The sequence below is a fragment of the Xenopus tropicalis genome, chromosome 2, assembly GCF_000004195.4.
Source record: "Xenopus tropicalis strain Nigerian chromosome 2, UCB_Xtro_10.0, whole genome shotgun sequence".
Classification (NCBI taxonomy): domain Eukaryota; kingdom Metazoa; phylum Chordata; class Amphibia; order Anura; family Pipidae; genus Xenopus; species Xenopus tropicalis.
In genome coordinates, this window is record NC_030678.2 from 90,432,955 (window position 1) to 90,457,042 (window position 24,088).

A 24,088-nucleotide genomic window follows, 5' to 3' on the forward strand; every position below is an offset into this window, starting at 1 on the left:
CTGAGGTTCCTATCACAGGGGAAACCTATGCAGACACAGGGAGAACAAATAAACTTCTTGCAGGTAGTGTCCTGGCTCAGCACCCCACAGCCTTGCAAGATTTACCCATGTAATGCCTGAGTAGCAGTAGGGCTGCATGACCAATAGGTCATGAATCTGTAATGTAGGATCTGTAATGTCCCTTCTGTAGTGACTGTCCTGGGTCAGAGGCACGGTCAGACTGGGGGGTGCACAGCCCACCATACCCCCACACACCCCCAGGTGCTGCCCGACCAACACCCTCCCCTAAGCACACATACAATATAGTTACCTTCGGAAGCTTTAGGGTAGGAAGATCAGCGGCCCAGAGAAGGGATCTGGTCCCCAGTCTTAATCTGGTCAGAGTGCTCTTTTCCCAGGGCCACTCACTCCCGCCATGAGGCAATTGCCACTGTCTTTTCCTGTTGTTGAGGATAAAACTGACATGCTACAAAAACTCTAAATAAAAAAGGCCAGGCTACACCTGCCAGTAGGGCTGCAAGAAATGTGAGTTCTTGCAACAAGCATCCTAATAATCCTATTGTTCAATAAACTAAACTAGAATCAGAGTGCTGTTGGCATTCTTTCTCTGGCAAGTTATAGACAGCATAACAATAGACAAACATGAATATTTTGAATGAGTACACTATGAAGTGTAATTAATCATTAAGGGCTAAACTCCATGGGACATTTTGTGGGATGGCGTTAGCCAAAAGCATCCTACAATCAGGAAGTAGTTGTATGGGTTTAAATATAATGGGACTAATACAAAAATTGAATGTGTAAACTACATGAAAGGATTGCCTTCCAACATGATGCACCCGTTGGAAGGGAACACTGACAAGACAAAATGTAATGGTGTCTGAAAGACTTTTTTTTCTCATTGAAATAGAGTGACTGTCGGATGTAAATGGCGGAACAACACTCCATCTGACATCTTACTTTATCTGTGGAGATTACATTTTGTAGGATCCTACAAAATCTTGCGTTGTTGCACAGTGTTACGTGCTGTTGCATGACAAGATCAGATAAAATCAGAAACTGTAAATGCATATGCAGTATTTTTTATTTGTATAAATTCAAATACGCCAAGCTGATTGGGCAGATTTTTTTTTACCTTTCTTGACTGGCTGTCTGCTGTGAGCCCTATTTTAAATGCTTGTGCTGCCCTCTACTTTCTAGTTACTCTTCTTTTGCCTGCAGCATACACAGATCTTCTTCTTATGGAAAAGCTACAGTCACCAGCCAGTGGGTATCACATTGTCTGTTTTTATATAGCTCAATAGCTATAAGATACTTTTATGATTGTTAGGACTTATTATTTTATAAATCAATGCAATATATATTTACATAATTGGTCAGTATTACAAGATGATAACGCTTTGTTTTTTTACAAGTGATAATCCTGTGTATCCTTCTAGTTAGTTCACCTTCACAGGAGGAATTATTTTGTATTAGCTATGGGTTCAGTACTATTAAATTAACTGTGCCAACTCTAAGAGCTGAATAACACATTTGTCTATATATCAAGGTGTGGGAACTAAAGACACTTTTTCAGAATATTATTTTATTATAAAAGTTAATGTTACAAGTAGCAACTTTACTATGGGATATTTATTTAACAATAATCCTATATTATGGTATAGAAGTTTGCTGTGTAAAAACTGTAGTATACTGAATTGCTGGTAAACCTCTATCTCTATATATAGCTATGGTAAGCTATTTGGTTTGGCCAGTGCACAGATAAACTTCCTGCTTAATGGACTTCTGTTTATTCGTATACTGGTAATCTAATTATAATCTATATCTAATATAAATAATTATATGTTGAACAAGTAGGTATTCTTTCCCTTTAAGTTTAATGGGAAAATATGCTTTAAGGAATGCAGTATTCTCAGTATTATTATTATATAAGCATATATTTCTGCATTAGTCACTGGCTGTTCCTTGTCCTGTGGGAGTCACCGGAGATTCAGTGGACAAGAAACCCATAGCATCCAGCCACTATTTAGCTTTTATTGTGCAATTGGCTATATCTAGTGTAGTGGTGCAAACTTGCCCAGTGTTCAAAAGGTTTTGTCTAATTTAGTAGCCTTGTAAAACATTACCAATGTTATCATGGTCTGTTGTAGCAATAAATGTCATGGCAATTGAGGTTTGTCTTTGTTGTCAATTGTTTTCTACTGTCTATGTCCCTTCTGCCTCCTTCAATGTGAGAGGAGTGTCCTGTGTCTTTATAGCACTTGTCATATTCCTTCTTCTGTGACTGCACAATAATAATCTAATCTAATAATCTGGCAACAAATGTTTTCTCCCAGACAGCCAGCAATAAACATACCTTCTTTTGATATAAAATTATATAGTGCAATGTTTTTTCAAGATAGATAGATAGATAGATAGATAGATAGATAGATCTAGATTGATGTCAAGCATGCAAACTAACACATAACACATACCAATTGTAAAAAAAAAAAAAAAAATAGCGTCTGGATAATTTAGATGCACAACTGGTCTTAGAGCACTTTAACTGGAATCTGATCACTGTTGTTGTGTAAGTTAGCTGACAAATAACATATTTGGAATCTGACTGATGTAAATGTCCAGCATGAGACTTGACATACAAAGAAGTATTATTTACAGTAGGCTTTACTGTAGTGGTTCCCAAACTGTGGGGCCTAGGGAGGGCATGCAGCCCACATCGGTGGGGGAACAGCAGAGTACTATTAATGGGAAGGGGGCACAAAGACCATGGCTGTATCAAGCCCACATATCCCTGCCACTTACATGTGAATTTCTAGCTAATTCTATTATTTACTATGCTATTTATTTATGGCGGTTTTTCAAACGATAAAACCCATTTTCTTGATGAAAGGAGACATTCATCCAGACACAAGAAATGGATTGCATCCTGTCACCCTTTTAAATAGGAACAATCTGACGTTACTAGACACTGGAACATCAGCAGAGCAGTTCCTCCAGCAGAAAATCAGCAATAACATAGCACAGGTGGGTAACAGTACTCTTACCTATTCCTACAGCAGTGTGTAGTTATGTTTAATAGGTATCAAGCATGGGGCCCTGCAAATACAGGGGTGTATTTACAGTTTGTGCTGACTCTTGATTGATAACAACCTCAACAGCCCCCTAGTTTGACATTGTTTTTATTTATGAACCTATAATAATGTCACCAGAGTGAAATTTGGGGATGGGGGGGAAGAATTGCAGCACAGGATTCTCCTAATAGGCAGCCTTCAGCTGGCTGCAAACAGCAATTGCAATTGCAAGAATTGCGGCACAGGATTCTCCTAATAGGCAGCCTTCAGCTGGCTGCAAACAGCAGGAGAATAACAGCACAGGAGACAGAACGGCTGCTTCTCCTCAGTCAGTACAAAGGGCAGGAAGGGGACTTTTTATGGCATTTCAAATTGAAAGTTAAAGCGAAGGGATGAAACTTGGCAAGTTGTTTGCAGGAACACCCCCTAGTCTGTAACCAGTTTTACCTCTAAAGTCAGCAGGGTAGACCACACTCACAAAAAAAAAAAAAAAATACCATGTGCACTGCTGCCCCCTGGAGGCTGCGGCCCTAAGCCCTAAAATTGATCTAAACCACAAATCCCAACAATCCCTAATATCCAATCAAGTTCTATTTCATCAAATCAATCAAATTTCATCAATTAAGCCACATGCGGATTCATTAATTAAAAGTATGCCAAAATTCTGTGATAAGAAATATGAACACTCAAATTACTAGCAGAAAAGTAAATGTTTGCCTAAAGTACAGGTCTCTATGCATTCTCACTCGTTTACTATGGTTGCTGTTCTACTTGTTTTCTGTTTGTGTATGATGGCAAATAACAACAGACATAGTAGAGCCCATTTATCAGTACTAGACAAATTTGCACCTGAGCGTAACTTATAGTGACCAATGAGCAATTAGCGTTACTCAGCCAGCTCTAGGTAGAACAATAAAGGCAAACATCTAATTGGCTGCCATGGGTTGCTAAGTAGCAGTAAACATGATGTTTGCCTTCATTGCTCTACCTGGAGCTGGCTGAGTAAAGCTAATTGCTGATTGGTCACTATGAGTTACTGCCCAGATGCAAATCTGCTTAATATTGATAAATGACCCCAAGTGTGTAGTGTCAAAAGTATTAAAGGGCCTAATTTTTGCTCTGCAGGGACATCAAGATGCCTTTTATGTTGCAGACCTTGGAGATATAAAACAGAAACACTGGCGTTTTATGAAGGAGCTACCTCGAGTTAAGCCTTTCTATGCAGTGAAGTGCAATAGCACAAATGAGGTGCTTCAAATGCTGGCAACTCTGGGTACAGGATTTGATTGCGCCAGTATGGTAATATACTTTGTTAAACATTCTGATTTCATAGCAGGCTTTAATTATCTGGTTCATATGCAGACATTTTCAAATCCATATTAGAAGACATTGTTGTCTTTTCTTTCAGGGTGAAATAGATATGGTGCTGAGAATGGGAGTGCCAGCTGCTGACATTGTCTATGCCAACCCCTGTAAGCAGGTATCGCATATCAAATATGCTGCTGCGCATGGTGTGTGCAAAATGACATTTGACTGTGAAGCTGAACTGTTTAAGATAGCAGCCTTTCACCCAAAAGCAGAGTAAGTTAACAGCAAGTGTAGCCTACATTTCATTTTCCATGTCCTTGTGTTTAAGGAGGCCATCTTGGCCATGGTGTCCTGTAAGCCAGTGTTTTTCAACCTTTTTTGGGCAAAGGCACACTTGTTTCATGAAAAAAATCACGAGGCACACCACCATTAGAAAATGTTAAAAAATTTAACTCTGTGCCCAGCAGCAGTGCCCCCCTAGTACATTGGTGCCCAGCAGCAGTGCCCCCCTAGTACATTGGTGCCAAGAGCAGTGCCCCCCTAGTACATTGGTGCCCAGCAGCAGTGCCCCCCTAGTACATTGGTGCCAAGAGCAGTGCCCCCCTAGTACATTGGTGCCCTGCCTACGGCACACCAGGCAACATCTCGCGGCACACTAGTGTGCCGCGGAACAGTGGTTGAAAAACGCTGCTGTAAGCCATATCTGATCCTGACAGCACTCACAGTAATATACACAAAAACACTAACATAAACCAGAAATATTGCAGTTTCCTGGGAGGAGGATATCATTAAGTAAATAACTAAGGCAGCATAAGTGGAAATTAGTAAGTTTGGATGTTATTTTGTGTCTAATTTAAGGCTACAGTAAAAAAGGGCATTTTTATTTTAAATGTGTTGCAGTGACCAAAAGGCCAGGGATCATCTTAATATACAAAAAAAAAAAATAATAATAATATATATATATGAGTAGGTCTAAGCAAAGCATGGCTACTGCTGTCAATGTGAGCAGCAGTGATTACTAACCACTGACATTTGCTGCACCATAGCTTAGCAAAGCACAATGCAAAGATATTTATTTCATTTTTATTTTTACTTATACTGTAAGTACTCAATGCTGCTGCTCAGACAAATTAACACACTGGTTTTGGGAAATGTATCAAATCCTTAATACTTTTTGGTTTATCAGGATAATCATTCTGACAGGAAAATGTTGGTAAATAGTAGCAATATGGTAATAATATGATATATTTAAAGCAACTGAAAAGTAGGCATCCAGTAAATATAAACTTCACCAAATTGGGCCCACAGGGTCTGACATTGTGTTATGTATTGCAACATTTCAGCCACTACCTAGGGATACTGAAATTGGACATTGGACTTCTATGTCCATCACCCCAGGAAAAAAATATATGTATATATAATACACAAGAGTTATTAATATTCTGTAAATTATATCCATATAAGCATTGCTTAGCAATGTCATCAGGTATATTCAGCACTTAGTGATGTAACTTCTGTTACATAATTCACTGAAACCTGTGTATTATAAAATGTATCCTATATTGTAAAATATGATATTAGAAGTCACCTTGGAGTTCCATGACCTGTATAAAAGCAGTTGACCTTTGGCCTTGTACTTTTATATGGTCATGGAACTCCTCCGTGATTATTACTTGTATTGTACAAAAGTGGTTACACTATTCACTATATTACCTATTTTTTTTTTTTTTACAGTGACCCATACTGGTAATTATATTGTATATAAAGTACCCCCTATTGTAAAATATAAGTATATTATAACTCATTGATAAATTCCTTGACCATATAAAAGCAGGAGGCCAAAGGCCAAGTGCTTTTATACAGGTCATAGGACTCCGAGGTAACTTCTAATATCCTCATATTTTTTCAACGAGGGGTACTTTATTCACTATAAAGGTGGTACTTTATGTCTTATAATACACAAGTTTGACACAGTGAGTCATGTGACAGAAATTACATCACTAAGCATGGATTATAACTGGTGACATTACATGGATTGTATGTATTATATCCTTATAAATGCTTGTATTTATAGACTGTATGTATTATATCCTTATAAATGTTCTGACATCAGAATGCACCATAAAAGAGACCTATTATGCTATATTTTGCTATACTATTATGATTATTACTTAGGCCCAGACAATGGATTCAGGCAATCTATGGATTCTAGCAATTGCCAGAGGGGTTGCTGTAAGATGCCATAGATAGTCACTATTTACTGTGCCTGTGGGGGGTTATTTGGGCTTTTGGGTTCTTTAAATCTCAGTCTGGTCCTGCTTTGGTCATGGCACTACTACCCCTGGCTGCCACCAGGGCCGGATTTGTGGAGAGGCCACAAAGGCCCGGGCCTAGGGCGGCAGAAACCTGGGGACGGCATGCCGCCCCGCCGCACCAAAATCTAAAAAGTTTTTTACCCATACGGAGCAATGGGGGGACTTCTCCCCACTGCTCCGTATCCAAGTTTGGCCCACTGCGCATGTGCGTGCAAGGCGCCCCGCCCCCCTGTTCGCGCATGCGCACGGAAACCCCTCTCCCCCTGTATCGCGCATGCGCACTGGGGGGGGGGGGCGTTCGACCGGGGGCGGCCTCGGGGCGGCCAATTTGGAAATCCGGCCCTGGCTGCCACATCTACTCAGCCCCCCACTTTGGTGCAACATCTACGCCCTGCTGGTAAAAAAAATATAGATAATATAGTGAATAGGGTACCCCCTGTTGTAAAATACAAGGATAATAATAATAATCACCAGCCATATAAAGGTCCAAGGCCAAGTGCTTTTATACAGGTCATGGATTTCAGAGGTGACTTCTAATATCATATTTTACAATTGAGGATACATTATGTATTATAATATGCATGTTTCAGTGAATCATGTAGCAGAAGTTACACCACTCTGCAGTTTTTTTCTCAACTGGAGTTCAATATTGCCACTGGTGTGGTCACAGATGTCAGATATGATTGGGCCAAAATAGCCTGCACAGGGAATAACTGGACAACAAAAGCAGAGTAGTCTGTACACTGTAGGTATTTGCATATGGGTGGGAGCTACTATGCTGCATTTGTTAACCTGCGTAGTATGATGGTAAAGCTTGTGTGCACAGAACATTACTAACATTTTTAACATATCTAACAGCCTCGTGGTTTTATATGGCTATAGAACTCCTCAGTGAGTGAGCACCTGCAGCATTAGGATTAATACATTCTTAGTCTGAAAAAGTGCACGCACTAAAATGAATTGTATTTTTACAAATACATTTTTCTCTATTTTTGTACCTAAGAACTGAAAAGCAAGCAAGTATGTCCTGCCCATGTGAAACCCATACTGACACAGAGAAACACATTTTGCTACCCCTGATCTATGGCCTCACTTGCCAGTTGGGTAAGGCAAAGTCACTGGGATTCAGATACATTCTGTCCTGGAAAAAGGGTCTGTTTTGTGCCTCATAAACTAAAAAGTTAGTTTAGTGTGTTCTGGTATACAATTTCATATAATCAGCTCCTCTGTCTCCCTTCAATGGCAATGGCAGGTGCACGTAACTTCAATGGCCACACAATGAACAGCATACAGCACCTTAATATCATATTATAAAGTACACATGGTTTGACCTCAGATACAGCAAGGTTTCAGGCCCCACTTGGACTTTTATCAAGCTTACCAACCACTAAGTAAGCAAGCCCTTTTTCATACCTCCCAACATTTCATTGAGAGAAAGAGGGACAAAAATATGTGACGCGAGTAGTGCGGCAAAAAATGTTTTGGCCACGCCTGCTTTGTGACCACGCCCCACATGCCACACCCACTTTACATGCCCCAGATGTGCCAGTATAATCACTAAATAAAAAGAATAAAGGACATATTAACTTCAAACGTGCCAGTATGACTACATTAATTTGATAAAGGCATATTAAAGAAGAAGGAAAGGCTAAGTCACTTGGGGGTGCCAAAATGTTAGGCACCCCCAAGTGACTTAGACCGCTTACCTCCTACCCCGGGCTGGTGCCCCTGTATGGAGAAAACAGCACCAGCCCGGGGTACCTGTAGCTCTTCCTCCTTCCTTCGCCGCGCGCGCATGCGCAGTAGAGTGAAAAGCCGAACTTTGACAGAGAAGTCGTCTTTTTCACTCTACTGCGCATGCGCCAGACTCCAAGTCAGGGCTTAAGGAAGGCAGAAGGAGGAAGCGCATCGCCCCAGGTGCCCCGGGCTGGTGCGGTTTTCTCCTAACAGGGGCACCAGCCCGGGGCACGAGGTAAGCGATTCAAGTCACTTGGGGGTGCTTAACGTTTTAGCACCCCCAAGTGACTTAGCCTTTCCTTTCCCTTTAACCCCAGACATGCCAGTAAAATTACTAAATGAAACTGATAAAGGGCATATCAACTTCAGACATGCCAACAGTTCTGTGCATTTTCCAAAGTTATAAACAGGGCCAATTCCAGTGGTACATAAATCTATGTCATTTCATTCCATTCTTAATCAGTTGAAAGAAAACAATAGTAATGTACCAGTAGAATTTCTAGCCATATTAACAAGGCCAGCCTAAGGTTCCCAAACTTATAAGGGCCCCTTTTAAATGTCTGCAAAATTTTATTAATGGATCAGCGATACCTCTGTCTTTTCCTGCATGCTATGCTCTGCCAGAGATTCCCAGGAGTGAGAGATATATGTTAGGGGTGGAAAGGTGAAACTGTCCAGCACAAAAATAAAGACAGCAGCCTCTTCTGCCTGATAAAAAACAGAGCACACCCTCAGGCCCTGACCCGGGTGAGCAAGACCAAGGAGAGGAATGCGAGCCAATGCCGATAGTTGACCCTTGCCTGTCACAAATGCTCCTCCAAGGACGATTAAACATCAAGGTAAACCTGTGAGCTTGAGTGTAGCAGGGGAGATTCAAGAGTTAAGGGGGCGGGCTTTATTCCCCAGAGCAGAGCAGGCACAGAAATCAATTAAATGGCAATGCTGACAAGTGGGACATCTATCAATGAATCCGGGACAGAGGGAAGTGCTATAAATATCGGGACTGTCCCGCTGAAAGCTTTATAGACAACATTATTTCGCCATCTACTGGGCACATGTTATGCAAACTTTATACAATGTTAACAAAATCACTGTAAAATATAAAACATTAAAAACCTCATTAAAATCAACTAAACTTGGAAAACGGCCTGCAAATCATATTCCCTATTCATACCAAGGGTTTAAGGTCTCTGGTCTCTAGTCTCCTCATCCACATTGCTTGTTTTCTCAACAAAACCTTGGTCATGTCTCCACCCCCTCCACTACCTGATATTTTAATTGTTGGACGCCATGGCACATCTCCACAAAATGAGCCACAGCTGCTTGTTAGATTTTCTCTGTTTTTATCGCTGATTAATATTCTCTAATTCTTTCACATACTGGACGGCACCACAGGGGCATTTTATCACATATACCACAAATGCTGTTGCACATGTATAATAACCCTGAATTTTTATAGGTGTACCCTTTCAGGGGTGGTACACCACCCCTCCATTTTGGTAATATGAACAGCAGTTGCAGCTCAAACATGGAAATGTGCCATGTTTCACAGTACTCAATACCCTTTGACCACCTTTTCCAGTCCCCAAGTCTGACTCGAGCCTATTGTTCGATTCTCCTTAAATAACTGGCCAGCAAACTGGAAAATGAGGTTCAATGTTGATAAGTGCAAAGTTATGCATTTTGGTAGAAATAATATAAACGCGAACTATCTACTGAATGGTAGTGTGTTGGGGGCATCCTTAATGGAGAAGGATCTAGGGGTTTTTGTAGATAACAAGTTGTCTAATTCCAGGCAGTGTCATTCTGTGGCTACTAAAGCAAATAAAGTGCTGTCTTGTATAAAAAAAGGCATTGACTGAAGGGATGAGAACATAATTTTGCCTCTTTATAGGTCCCTGGTAAGGCCTCACCTTGAGTATGCAGTGCAGTTTTGGGCTCCAGTCCTTAAGAAGGATATTAATGAGCTGGAGAAAGTGCAGAGACGTGCAACTAAACTGGTTAAGGGGATGGAAGAGTTAAACTATGAGGTTAGACTGTCGAGGTTGGGGTTGTTTTCTCTGGAAAAGAGGCGCTTGCGAGGGGACATGATTACTCTGTACAAGTACATTAGAGGGGATTATAGGCAGTTGGGGGATGTTCTTTTTTCCCATAAAAACAATCAACGCACCAGAGGTCACCCCTTTAGATTAGAGAAACGGAGCTTCTATTTGAAGCAGCGTAGGTGGTTTTTCACGGTTAGGCCAGTGAGGTTGTGGAATGCCCTTCCTAGAGATGTGGTAATGGCAGATTCTGTTAATGCCTTTAAGAGGGGCCTGGATGAGTTCTTGAACAATCAGAATATCCAAGGCTATTGTGGTACAGGTATGGGACCCATTATCCAGAATGCTCGGGACCAAGGGTATTCCGGATAAGGGGTCTTTCCGTAATTTGGATCTCAGTACCTTAAGTCTACTAAAAAAAATCAATAAAACATTAATTAAACCCAATAGTATTGTTTTGCATCCAATAAGGATTAATTATATCTTAGTTGGGATCAATTAAAAGGTTCTGTTTTATTTCTACATAGAAAAAGGAAATCAGTTTTAAAATTTTGAATTATTTGATTAAAATGGAGTCTATGGGAGACGGGCATTCCGTAATTCGGAGCTTTCTGGATAACGGGTTTCCGGATAAGGGGTCCGATACCTGTACTAATATCTACAGTTAGTACTAGTGGTTGTATATATAGTTTATGTATGTGAGTGTATAGATTGGTAGGTGTGGGTTGTGTGTGCTGGGTTTACTTGGATGGGTTGAACTTGATGGACTCTGGTCTTTTTTCAACCCTATGTAACTATGTAACTATCTATGTAAATAAGTGGAGGTTCCCTAAAACTGGTAACCCCTGGTATACCATCTCTCATAAACCCCAGTGTCTTCAAACAACGTTGGCCATGTGATGGCTCAAAACATTGTAGCGTGTTACAAAGGGAACATGGTTACTCTGTATCTTTATTCGGCATCATATATGATCTTTCTTTTCTCTTAATTTGTTCTCTTTGTCTCTGTAACAGACTATTTGGATATCCCCTCTAAAGTTTGCATTACATGTGGCCAGTAGATGGCGAAATAATGTTGTCTATAAAAAGCTTGCTTACTCCGTGGTTGGTAAGCTTGATAAAAGGCCAAGCGGGGCCTGAAACATTGCTGTATCTGAGGTCCAGCCATGTGGCATTAGGCAAAAAATTATTTTTGGGGTTGACATGTCCTTTAATAAAGGCTTTCTCATGATATTAAGTTGCTGTATGCTGTTCATCGTGGTCCTTTGTATACAATCCACCAATAAAATCCCTAGATTTCTCCTACTGAAAAAAATGCAATTGAGTGCCTCTCTACTGTTGTATTCAACAACCAATTTCATTTAAATGCAGGATGATTCTCCGCATTGCAACAGATGACAGAGACGCTTGGTGTGCCCTCAGTTCTAAATACGGTGCTCTTGTGGAGCAATGTGAGGATCTTCTAAAGACAGCAAAGAACCTCAATATCCAAGTAATTGGCGTGAGGTATTTACATTATAACAGAATCATTTCCAGTTTTCTAATGTCCTTTCTGATTTCTCCACTGTCCCTGATATTTTCCTCCTAGTTTGACCTAATCCTGTCCCAGTTTCCTCTCATAACTTCCAGCCCTTCCCATCTCTTGATTCATCCTTGTAGCTCAATCTACATCTAAGGGCTCTGGCACACGGGGGAGATTAGTCGCCCGCGATTAACTCCCTGTTCGCGGGCGACTAATCTCCCCGAGTTGCCTACCCCTGCCATCCCACCGGCGAACATGTAAGTCGCCGGCGGGATGGCAGACGCGGCGGGGCGATTTTCCGGCTTCTCAGAGGACATGTAATTAGTTTATCAGCTCTTCCTGTGCGCTGTAGGACCAGTACATGCTAAGTGAAACTGATTTAAACTTCTGGTTTAGTGCAAGGAATAACAATAACCATAGACATGCTCAGCACATAAATAAACCATATATATCAACATCAATACTAATTGTAGATTTGAGCATCACAATAGCCTTGGATATTACCGTATATACTCGAGTATAAGCCGATCCGAATATAAGCCAAGGTACCTAATTTTACCTAAGAAAACTGGAAAAACTTATTGACTCGAGTATAAGCCTAGGGTGGGAAATGCAGCAGCTACTGTTAAGTTTCAATAATTAAAATAAATACCAATAAAATTACATTAAATGAGGCATCAGTGGGGTATATGTTTTTAAAGATTTATTTCAAAGAAAAACAGTTAACTAGCTCTGTAAGTGGAGAAGAGGGTCAACAAAAACAATATCGTATCAACAATAATACTGTAAGAGTACTACCCCCTTAGCTCAATCAGCAACCAAGCTAAAACACGATCCTTTAAAACTATATATAGTTTATATAGAATATAAAGTGCAGTGTCTAGTGCAGAATAGGAAAGGTGAGGATGGTAGGTGAAGATGAATTTTCATCTGAAAGGACCCATGGCACCCGACTCAAGTATAAGCCGAAGGGTGACTTTTTCAGCACATTTTTGGTGCTGAAAAACTAGGCTTATACTAGAGTATATACAGTATGTTTGTTCAAGAAATCATCCAAGCCCCTCTCTTAAAGGCATTAACAGAATCTGCCATCACAACGTTACTAGGAAAGGCATTCCACAACCTCACTGCCCTCAACGTGAAAAACAACCTACGCTGCTTCAAATGGATTTTTTCATCCCTTGAGTCAATGCCCTTTTTTATGCAAGGCAGCACTTTATTTGCTTTAGTAGCCACAGAATGACACTGCCTGGAATTAGACAACTTGTTACCTACACAAATCCCCATATCCTTTTTAATTAAGGATGCTCCCAAACCACTACCATTTAATGTATAACTCACATTTATATTATTTCTACCAAGTGCATAACTTTGCACTTATCAACATTGAACCTCATTTTCCATTTTGCTGCCCAGTTTTCCAATTTTGTTAAATCTCTCTGCAAAGTTGCAGCATCCTGCATGGAACTTATAGTTTTGCACAATTTAGTATGATCAGCAAAAATAGAAACTGTACTTTCTATGCCCACCTCCAGGTCATTAATAAACAAGTTAAAAAGCAAAGGACCAAGGACAGACCCCTGCAGTACTCCACTAACAACACTGGTCCAATTAGAAAATGTTCCATTTACCACCACTCTTTGTAAACTATCCTTCAGCCAGTTTTCTATCCAAGTACAAAAATTATGTTCCAGGCCAATATTTCTCAATTTTATCATTAAGTGTCTGTATTTAGCAAAGTCCAAGTAGATGTCATCTGCTGCCATTCCAGCATTAAGGTTACTGCTCACCTCCTTATAAAAGGAAATTAAATTAGTCTGGCAAGATTTGTTATGCATAAAACCATGCACAAACTCGTAGTATTGTGTTTTGCAATGTAATCAAGTATCCTATCCCTTATTACCCCTTCCAAAAGTGGTCTATATAAGAGGGAACCCAGTGGGACATTTCTTTATTGGCAAATGTAAGCTTGTAAGCATGTGCCAGAAACCTAAGTTCCATTAGAGCAACCTGATCTGAGGAAACACATCAAAAAGGAATACAGAAGGAAAGGGCCAAGCATTATTGTATTGTTTTTCTATTGTTAATATTGTGAGCTGTATGAACTACTGATAGGGTTGCCAACTGGCCGGCGTTTCACTGGCCTAGCTGGTAAAACACCAGCCAAAGCCAAGGCCAGTATTACAGACTTACCAGTAATGTACTTGCCTATAAATTTGTAATACTCTTGTTCTGCCCCTGGCCTGCCTACATAAACTCTGATTATCTCTTTTGTGTCAGAATGGTCCAGAATCATTGACAAGTCCTACTCCTTTATGTCACTGGCCCTAACCCCTACAATACTGGTCTGCCCACCAGCGATCCCTGGTTGGTAGGTTTATTTCTAAAAGGTGGCAACCCAAACTACTGAGACCTGGAAAAGCTGTGGTATAGACTGTGAATAAAGTTGTTACTAAGCTCTGCAAGAATGTGTAGACCTCCATTTTTCCATTCTAAGGGGTAGATTTAACAAAGGCTGATATTGCATTTTTTGTTTTTAGGAGCCAATCACATATACATATGTAAAGTTTCTATGGGAGATATTCCCATTTTGGGTCTGTAAGTTGGCATTTCTGCTGATTGGTGGAGGTTCTTGAGGTGAACACTGCTGTTCCGATAAGCTTCCATAAGCTACCTCCTTGATATATAACTGAGGATTTAAACAGGAAATACACTGTTCCCATAAGGAGCTCTGCAGGGCAGGATGCAAAAATACACAGTGGTTTGCACCCAGTTTTAGTCATAGTCATACTTGCTGATTTTAGCACTCACCTTAATGTCATCTGATAATTAAATCAGTTGACTGTATGCGGAGAAGCAAAATACTTAAAAAATACATTTTTACTAATACAAATAACCAAAATAGAATGGGTTTCTGGCATGTAGAGATCAATATTTTTAAATGGTAAAATGTTGACTTCACATTCTGCTGTTCAGTTTATCTGAAGAGTATAGGTGGTACAAATATGTAATATATATCATTAATTTATTCTCATGAATGTTATTTATTCTGCCTGCTGCAGTTTTCACACTGGCTCTGGATGCAAGAACACTCATTCCTTTTGCAAAGCCATTGAAGATGCTAGAAAGGTATTTGAAATTGGGAAGAAGTTAGGATATCAAATGAGACTCCTGGATATTGGAGGGGGGTTTTCTGGGAACTCTGAATTTCGACCAACATTTGAAGAGGTGAGACGTACTAGGAAAGACAATAACATTTTTACCAAATTACTTTAACTATGCTACTAGACAGGTGATAGCACATATGACAAGTACATGTATGTTTGCAGTTAAAACGTAAAATAGACCGGGTGCTCTGTTTTTGACTCAACTGCAACCAAGGACACAGTAATACACCAGGGGCAAATTTAAACAGTTATGTAGTCTATTTTATGCCAAATGTAGTGTAGTAAAAATTGTAATGAGTGTGGGTCAGCATTGCTGCTTAAAGGAGAAGGAAAGGCTAATAAAAGAGTTAATCTCAAGCTGCAGGCATACCTTCAGTTGTCTCAATAGTGCCCTTAAGTCTCCCCATATTTCTCCCGTTCAGATTATCAGAAGTCAAACAGGAAGAAAAAACACTGAGCTGTGTAAAGAAAGTTTCCACAATGCCTCACTACTGCACCGAGACCCAGACCAAGTGTACATGCTCAGTTTGTAAGACTATTAGGAAGCTTCCTGCTAATTGGCTCAGATCCACATTCATAAGGGGGGGAGTGAGTTCTTAGCATTCTTGAGGGAGGGGGAGCAGGAGAGGAGTGAGAGGAGAGAGCTGTGTGTCTCTGGCACAGGAAAACAGACACAATAAATCTTTTGACAGAGAAGTCAGTGCAGTGTTTCTGTGAGTACTTATGGCTGTATTTACATAGACCTTTCTGTTAAAGCTTACTTGCTTTTTACCTTTCTTCTCCTTTAAAGGCCTATTAGTGCTCTTTTCTCTCTAGGCAAAAAGTTTCCAACCATTACATATATAATCTATTACAGCTAATGGCTCACATATTTTTACCAGGAGTGGTAAATGTATACACTTGTTACACATTCAAATAAAATAATGACAAATCTAAATGGTTGATGTATTCACTTTAGTTTGTTTACACAGTTTTAATAACACCCCCAGAGTTTTTGGTTTCCATCCCAGGATGGAACCAGTGGATTTGGTATTAGATTTTATTAGTAATCAGCTGTATAGCACCAGCTTCTCTGACTCGGGTTCTTAACAGCAGTTCAAGGCACACTGCGCATGTGCAAACAATGATCTAAAAAGATATAAGATGGAGAGCTGCTGTGGACAATTTAAAGACATGCATAATTATCTCTGGGGTCATAAGGTAAGCAAGGAATATTGAATATTGCATTTCTAGACATCTTTTTTATTGTTTAGCTCTAAGTTAAATATGAATGTGTTATTTCTGCTGCATGCTAGGACTGTACAGAATACTGCATAAACACATTCAACCTTAACGTTCCCCATACACGGGCGATTCTAGCTGCCGATATGGGTCCCTTAGACCGTTTCGGCAGCTAATTGGCCGTGTATGGGCACTGCCGTCTGGCCTGCCCGACCAATATCTGGCCTGAAATCGACCAGGTTAAAAAATCTAGTTGGATCGGGAACCGCATCGGCTCGCTGATGCAGTCTCCGGACCGACTTTGCCTATACTCGTCAATATAATACGATCATTTGGCCCCAGGGCCAAACGATCAAATTAGCCTGGATTCTCCCGATACCGTCCACCCGTAGGTGGGGGATATCGGGATTAGATCTGCTCGCTTGGCGACATCGCCAAGCGAGCGGATCTGAAGGTATATGGGCACCTTAACTTGGTTAAATGGTAATATTTAACCAAATTCTACCCAAGTCTAGTGACCCACAACAATTAAAAAAATGTACAACACATTATAAGACTATCACTGTTTTAAGTTTAAAGTAAAATATATGAAAGCTGTTAGGATGATTGTTTTGGTTTGTATGTTTGAAATTAAATTAATGTATATGAATATATTCACAACATTTTTTCTCACATTATCATGGCAAGCACTACAAAAACTATGCAAATGGAATATGAAAGCCATTGCATCTTGTGTTTTGGTCTTACTTGCTCCTTGCAAGATATACTAAAACTTAATCTATTTGTTCTTAGTTTGCAGATGTCATCCGTCAATCTCTGAACCAGTACTTTCCTAATAATAAGGAAGTAGAGATTATTTCAGAACCTGGAAGATATTATGTGGAATCGGCTTTCACTGTTGCTTTGAATATTATAACCAAGAAAGAGGTGTATGAAAAAGGTCTACAATTTCATGTACTAAATATTAAGGCTTCTGTGTATTTGTGTTTGCCACAATATTATTTAGAACACTGGTCACTAGAGATGCTTAGTTTTATACTTGATCAGGATTTAAAGCAATTTAGAACAGTTGGGCTGTTGGAACAATATACATGTCCAGATTATAGTCTTCTTCCAACAAACGTTTGGATGTTGATTGTAGGTATTGCTCTATTGTTCAATCCAAAATTAACATTTAGACTGAAATTGTATGATAAAGCCCTAAAAATAACAAATCGGAGGATGTTTTGAACATGAAATAGTTGTCAGACACCAATTGTACAAAAGTGACTTCCTGGACCCCCAAGGATATCATCAGATACACAATACATGTGCAGATTTTATCGTTATCCGACTGAAATTTTGTAACCTGTCCTATCGACTTAAGGTCCCCATACACGTCAAGATTAACTTGCTTGGCGAGATCGCTAAATTTGATAGGCTAAATTCGATCGTTTGGCCCTGTATGCTTCGTGGGGGGAGGGGGAAGGACAGGGGCCCTTGCGGTTAGGTTTCCCCCAGTCCAACACTGCTCAACAAAGCAATTCAATGACCCTTTTAGCATTTCCTCATACATTAATGCCCAAAAAGCCATAGTTTTTCCTTTACTCTACAGGTGCAGATGGAAACAGCAGAAGGAAATTCTCCTATATACTAAATGATGGGGTGTATGGAACTTTTCTTGACTTTTATTTAGTAAAAGAAAAACAAAAACTGAAGCCATTATTGGGCAAGGTATGTGATCAAAGTAATTTCCCACTTTGCAAAATTACAATAAACGAATAAACTTTAATAATCATTATCCAGACAAGAATGTGGTTCAAGGCATTAGTGTTCTACACACACATGCAGATTTATCAAAATGTTAGATTAGAGTTTACAACAGAAAAACTCACCCACTTTCTATTCATTCCTATGGGACTTTTAGAAGCATATTTATCAAATGGTGAATTCTATCTTTCACCTGTTGATGAATACAATTCTAAAAATCCCATAAGAATGAGTAGAAAGTGGGTGAGTTTTTCTGTGGTAAACTAATCTCACATTTTGATTTTAATCAAAATGAGTTAGTTCTTAAAGTAGAGTATTAGTATAGTACAGGTATATACAAATGCCACTGCATAGCCATAGTAATGTTTTTATAAGCAGACACTTCAGTTTTATCATTGCAGGCAACAGCAAATTATATTTTCATGAATTTTAAAAACCTTAATTTTTGGTGTTACTGTTTTAAATGTTTCTCTACCAGGTCCAAATTGTCTACACAAGGAATATAAAACTAGAATATACAGTGAGGAACATAAGTATTTGTGCAATTTTTGCATTCTTTAAAATGTGATTTCCTGATTTTTTTTAAAAAAATGCTGTGTCTCACAGTGGGAATGCACCTACAATGTGAATTTCAGACCCCTCCATGATTTCTAAGTGGGAGAACTTGCAAAATCGCAGGGTGTCCAAATACTTATGTTCCACACTGTATTTTTTAAAGACATACATAGTTGTGTATTTCTTATTTACTTCTTTTTTAGGTTGTGTTGTATAAATCAGTCAAGAAAAAAATATGTAGGTTAAAAGGGTTTCTCATATAGCAGTTTCCAGTGTACTGTCTGCTCTTTTACTTCTTGCAAGATAGTTGAAGAATGGAGCAGTTTACATTCAGCTCCCGAGAAATTAATTTAGATAGCACTGGTCTTTAATACACCTGAGATATTTTTACTTTAACTGGTTATTGTCCATTAGAAGAAACTCATTACTATTAAATCCACATGCTACTGAATTTATTAGTGATCAAATTAAAACAATTATGATCAGCCAACAGCAGTTTTCATGTGCTTATCTATACAAAACTGATAAGAATCTTTACATGCAGAAAAAGTTTCTCTAGACTAATTAAGATAGGATCTAATATTAACTCACACTGCTTTGCATATTGCTTATTTGTTTAGGGTAGATGTATTTGACAAGTAAATGTAACTTTCTGTTCAGCTTTACTTACCTGCAGCAACCCAGACCATGCTAATCATGAGCTTGTGCCTCTTTCACTTAGGGTGAAGACACACTGAGCTACTAGTAGCTGCTACTTTTTTGTGGCTACTCAACTCCAGAAAATACCCTGCCATAGACAATACTGAGAATTGCCTCTGCTAAAACACACTTAGGGAAAATTATCAGTAAATGATCATCATTGTCTATTTTAGTAGCTGTGACAAGTAGCTGCTACTAGTAGCTCCATGTGTTTTCACCCTTAGGGCTTGTACAGACCAGCATTTCCTCCTGCGTTCCCCTGTGGGGATGGTCTCCTGCATTCCACAGCAGGGGACAGCAGGACAAGACGCAATCCCCTTCTTTCTTATGTACTCACAACATGCAGTGTTCCACCTGTGTTTGTACTGCACTGCCCTGCAGTGAAATGTAGGAGAAAGCGCTTGTCTGTACGAGCCCTAAGGGAACAGCTGACCAGAATCAGATAAATGGCAAGCTAGAATCAACTACTTCAGAGTTTGGCATTGCCCCTGTTACAAAACTACCTTACATAAGATGCATAATTTCTATACTAAACTTAATGGACTTTATTTGCCATTTAAGAAGTCTGGAAGTACCGATATATTACTGTTAAAAGCTATTCATTATACACTGTTTTAATTCAGACTATAACCAAACCTTATTGTGTCATTTTAAGATATGTTTTACAGTACAGGAGGAAGATTTTCGTCTTATAAAAAGTAGGAAACATTGGGCCTGCACCGGGAAGTTATTTCAGACTTGTTAAATATATCACATATAAACACATACAAAATGCTCTTTAGAACATGAGATGTGTCTAGTAACACTAATATGAAAACATAGATCAGTTATGCAATGGCAAAAGTATGCTAAAGTGAAAATTAAAATATTGTTATATCCTTTACAGTTCATCTGAATATTCAACAATAATGTGTTTTTGTTTGTTTTTTTTCTGTAAGGATTTTGCCACTGAACAAGAGCTCTTTCCCAGCAATCTCTGGGGTCCCACCTGTACGAATGTGGATAAACTAGTGAATGAATTTTATCTTCCAGAGTTAGAAACAGGAGACTGGGTTATATTTCCAAACATGGGGGCTTACTCCATCTCCATGAGCACTACATTCAATGGGTTTCCCCAACCAAAGGTGTACTTTGTGCTAAGCAAGGGGGATGAGTGAACTACTGCACAGGAATTAGCTAAAAAAAGAAAAATGTGCACAGCTCAATAAACTGCTACAGAATCACCATCGGGAATACAGATTAAGACAGTAGATGTACAGTGCAAGAAAGGAGAAACATAAGAAAATAAAGAAAATAGCATTTCCAGGATTTTTATTTGATATGGCTTCTAGTTCTAGTCTTTTGACTAATAAAGAGCATAAGGTGGTAATCAAGGCTAAGGAGAAACTACTATTCAATTACATTTTTTAATCCCAGTCTAGCAAAACCCATTTACGTTTACATCTATTCTGAATGGTTGATTATCAGTTTACCAGTGCCTGAAACCACGAAAAATACTGCTTTTTTATTGTAATATATAACCAAAAGTTATGGTTACTGCTGTTAATTTACCTTTGTCTGCTGTAAATGATGCATAACCTCTGTAAAGTGCTGCAGAATATATTGGAACTATAAATATAAAACAAATACTCCTAATGACAAATTTAATATTCTGTTTCTTAACCTACAATAATAGAAGTGCCCAACATTCTATCTAAAAAACACTAAGGGGCTGATTTACTTACCCACGAACGGGTCGAAATGAGTCCGATTGCGTTTTTTTGCGTAAGTTTTAACGCTACGTAAAATGCGCAACTTTTCGCGTAAGTTTTAACGCTACGAAAAATGCGCAACTTTTTACGCAACTTTCGTAATGGATACGAAAAACTCGCGTTTTTACGCAAAAATCGTATTGGTAACGAAAAATTCGTAAAGAATCCGAAAAAATCGCAAAACATACGAAAAAATCGCAAAATGTTCATTTTCAAGTCGGAACTTTTCCAATTCGGGTCGGATTCGTGGGTTAGTAAATCAGCCCCTAAATCTGGCTCTTGTAAAATTGGTCTTCATCGCTATTTTTTTTTATTTAACTGTACAGGACTTTTAATAAATGCTTTAACAGGGGTCCTTGGGCAAGACTTGAAAATGCCACATCTTCTCTCCCTTATGAGCATTTTTGAAGCCTAACTCTTGGGCCAGGGCCATTAGCTCACATTATTACAAATACAGTATAGTATATAAATACATATACACATTATTTGGTAGCATAGGGCAGGCAGAGTATGGCACACACAGGCAGCAGAGGGCAGGCATAGTATGGCACACACAGGCAGCATAGGGCAGGCAGAGTATGGCATACACAGGAGCATAGGGCAGGCAAAGTATGACACACAGAGGCAGCATAAGGCAGACAGCATATGACAAACACAGAGGGCATGGGGCAGGCAGAATGAATATGGCGCACACAAGGAGCATGGGGTAGGTAGAGTATGGCACACACAGGCAGGGAAGGGCAGACAGAGTATGGCACACAGAGGCAAGGTAGGGCAGGCAGAGTATGGCACACACAGTATAGACAGTACATACTGGGCATACACATACTGACTTATGAACAATATGGGGCTTAAAGATGTGAACAATTACAGGGGCTTAAAGGTGTGAGCAATGCAGGGGGCCAGTTGATCTAGTACTGGTCCATTTAAACCTTATACAAAGGTAAGCAGTCATAACAGCCAGCCAGGTGGGGGGTTGCGGGCTGCCAGTTGTACAGCACTGATCTAAAATATATGATGCTGGAATGTGCCCCCCCCATCTAGATGAGGAAAAAAAGTGTGATGGATTCACCAGTTAAATACAGTGGCCCTTCATAGTCTTAATAAAGACTAAGACCTGTATGTTTTCTTATTAAATATTTTAATTTACAGTTCCACTGTTTTTATTCTGATTTTTAACCTCTAGCTTTGGGAAGGAAAGTGAGGACATTTCTGAGGCATATAACAGATAATTTGCTTCTGGGTATTTTTGTTCAAGAAACAAAAAGGGGTTAAAATCAGTATTTTAAACTAATCGTTAATTATGTCATGTCCTGTGTTATCCATTAAATGTTTATACTATTTTATACTATATATAAGTGTTTACTTGCCCATGACCTTTTGTTACATGTTTTCTAATTTACTAATATATATATATCCCCTTAGACATATCAAAAACAAATAAATAAAAAGAACAAAAAAATCAAACATCATGTAGACACTTTTTGTCATTACATTAAGCACATAAATAAAGGTAACATATAATAAGAAACATTATACCGTTTCCTGTCTACAAGGTGATATTAAGTGTGTCGACAAGCCAACAGGTGTGTTCCTTTATACAAGCATAAACACGGAAAATAAATAAATCAATAAATCAATTCTTAGTAACTGAAATTTCAGTGTCACTGGTGCTGATTTGCGTGAAATCCTGTATGTTAAATAAAGAATTACCGGAAACACCACAAATAGCAGGGATTTATGATGTTCCAGAAAAACCTCATAACATAAAATAAGTGTACACAATAAGAAGGAGGAGAAATGAGTGTAAGAAAGAAAGAGAAAAAGAGAAAAAGAGAGAAGAACTAGAAAACTAGATGTCAAGGACCACCACCAGTGAAGCGAACATCAACCAAAACAGAGCCCAGGACCATGCGGGGAAATAAGTGGTTATTGCAGGAATGTTTTACTTACCCCCAACCTGCCAGGATGTAGTGCATCACAAACTCCCTTGCCCAAAAAGTAAATAAAAATAAATAAAAAAGTAGGTAAGACCTGTGACACCCATCGGTGAGGTGGCGGCTGTGGCAGCGGTAATTTGCACGCTCTGCTGTACGAATCTGGTAGCCATAAATGGTAGCCTTGCTCATCAGGGTGCTGGGTTCAGATGATTAATCCTTTGTATCCCAGAGCGGAGTCAACTGTGCAATGCAACATCAGCTCAGTGCGCCTCAATTTGGTGCGATGCACCGTAGGTCATCACGGGTAACTAGGGTCGGTACCGTAGCAACACTGGCTATTAGTATATAAAAGATATTGCTCCCTTTACAGCGCCGCGGCAGCGAGAGTTAGGAGCCAAAGATACCAAAAAAGACCCGAGAGGGTCATAAACTCAGAATTTGCTCCTTAGGGCAGACCTGTAGCTGGGTAGCTCGCCCTTTACAGCGGCTGCTAGAGCTGCTACAGTAACATAATCATAGAAAGCTTTCAGAACATTTTAGTTCCTTTTTTAAGCTTGAAATGGGAACTAAAATGTTCTGAAAGCTTGCTATGATTATCTTAGTTAGCCAATAAAGGTATCACCTTTATACCATTTTTGTTATTTTTTTATTTCAAAAGGGTTACCCTGTAAACAGACTGGAAGATAAATAGGAGAGGTTCTAGGTAAAAAGATGGACAATAAAAAAAAGCCTTAAGGCCCCCATACACGGGCCGATTTTTTACTGTCAAACGACCGATTCCCGAACGATCCGATACTATCGTTAAGTTATCGTATAGTTGATGGTGTGCGAACGATCGTCAGCCCACTAATCGACCCGACATTATTGTCCCTAAAATCGATTGGCCAGGTTTAAAAATTTTAGTCGTTTAACGATAAAATCTGCCAGTTGGTATGAGTGTCAGACATTTGTCTTCGAACGATTGTTCTCTGCGCATGCCATGATTGCCAGCAGCGGAAGTCAACGAACATA

At 39.4% G+C, this 24,088-nt stretch overlaps 1 protein-coding gene across 3 annotated transcripts; it reads left to right on the top strand.

Annotated features, from left to right (window-relative positions):
- The first annotated feature begins 1,070 nt into the window (after positions 1 to 1,070).
- On the top strand, positions 1,071 to 21,156 carry LOC100498433 (ornithine decarboxylase-like). 3 transcript variants are annotated; one of them, XM_031896931.1, is made up of 9 exons: positions 1,071 to 1,266; positions 2,891 to 3,024; positions 4,197 to 4,370; positions 4,480 to 4,652; positions 11,845 to 11,979; positions 15,058 to 15,124; positions 17,176 to 17,323; positions 17,978 to 18,096; positions 20,325 to 21,156. In XM_031896931.1, exons 1-9 carry the CDS (start codon positions 1,242 to 1,244, stop codon positions 20,541 to 20,543), a joined length of 1,194 nt encoding a protein of 397 aa, XP_031752791.1. In that variant the 5' UTR covers positions 1,071 to 1,241; the 3' UTR covers positions 20,544 to 21,156. The 3 variants fall into 3 exon arrangements, with proteins under 3 accessions (XP_031752791.1, XP_031752790.1, XP_031752792.1); XM_031896930.1 differs by having other exon boundaries at positions 1,075 to 1,266; positions 15,058 to 15,223; XM_031896932.1 differs by lacking the exon at positions 1,071 to 1,266 and having other exon boundaries at positions 2,935 to 3,024; positions 4,225 to 4,370; positions 15,058 to 15,223.
- The last annotated feature ends 2,932 nt before the right edge of the window (positions 21,157 to 24,088 follow it).

Excerpts from the sequence above, each read along its gene's own strand:
- LOC100498433 (XM_031896930.1), top strand. The coding sequence starts at position 1,242 with ATGGAAAAGCTACAGTCACCAGCCA. Across the intron at positions 1,267-2,890 it reads AAAGCTACAGTCACCAGCCA|GAGACATTCATCCAGACACA; the intron begins GTGGGTATCACA and ends TCTTGATGAAAG. Across the intron at positions 18,097-20,324 it reads TGAAGCCATTATTGGGCAAG|GATTTTGCCACTGAACAAGA; the intron begins GTATGTGATCAA and ends TTTTTCTGTAAG.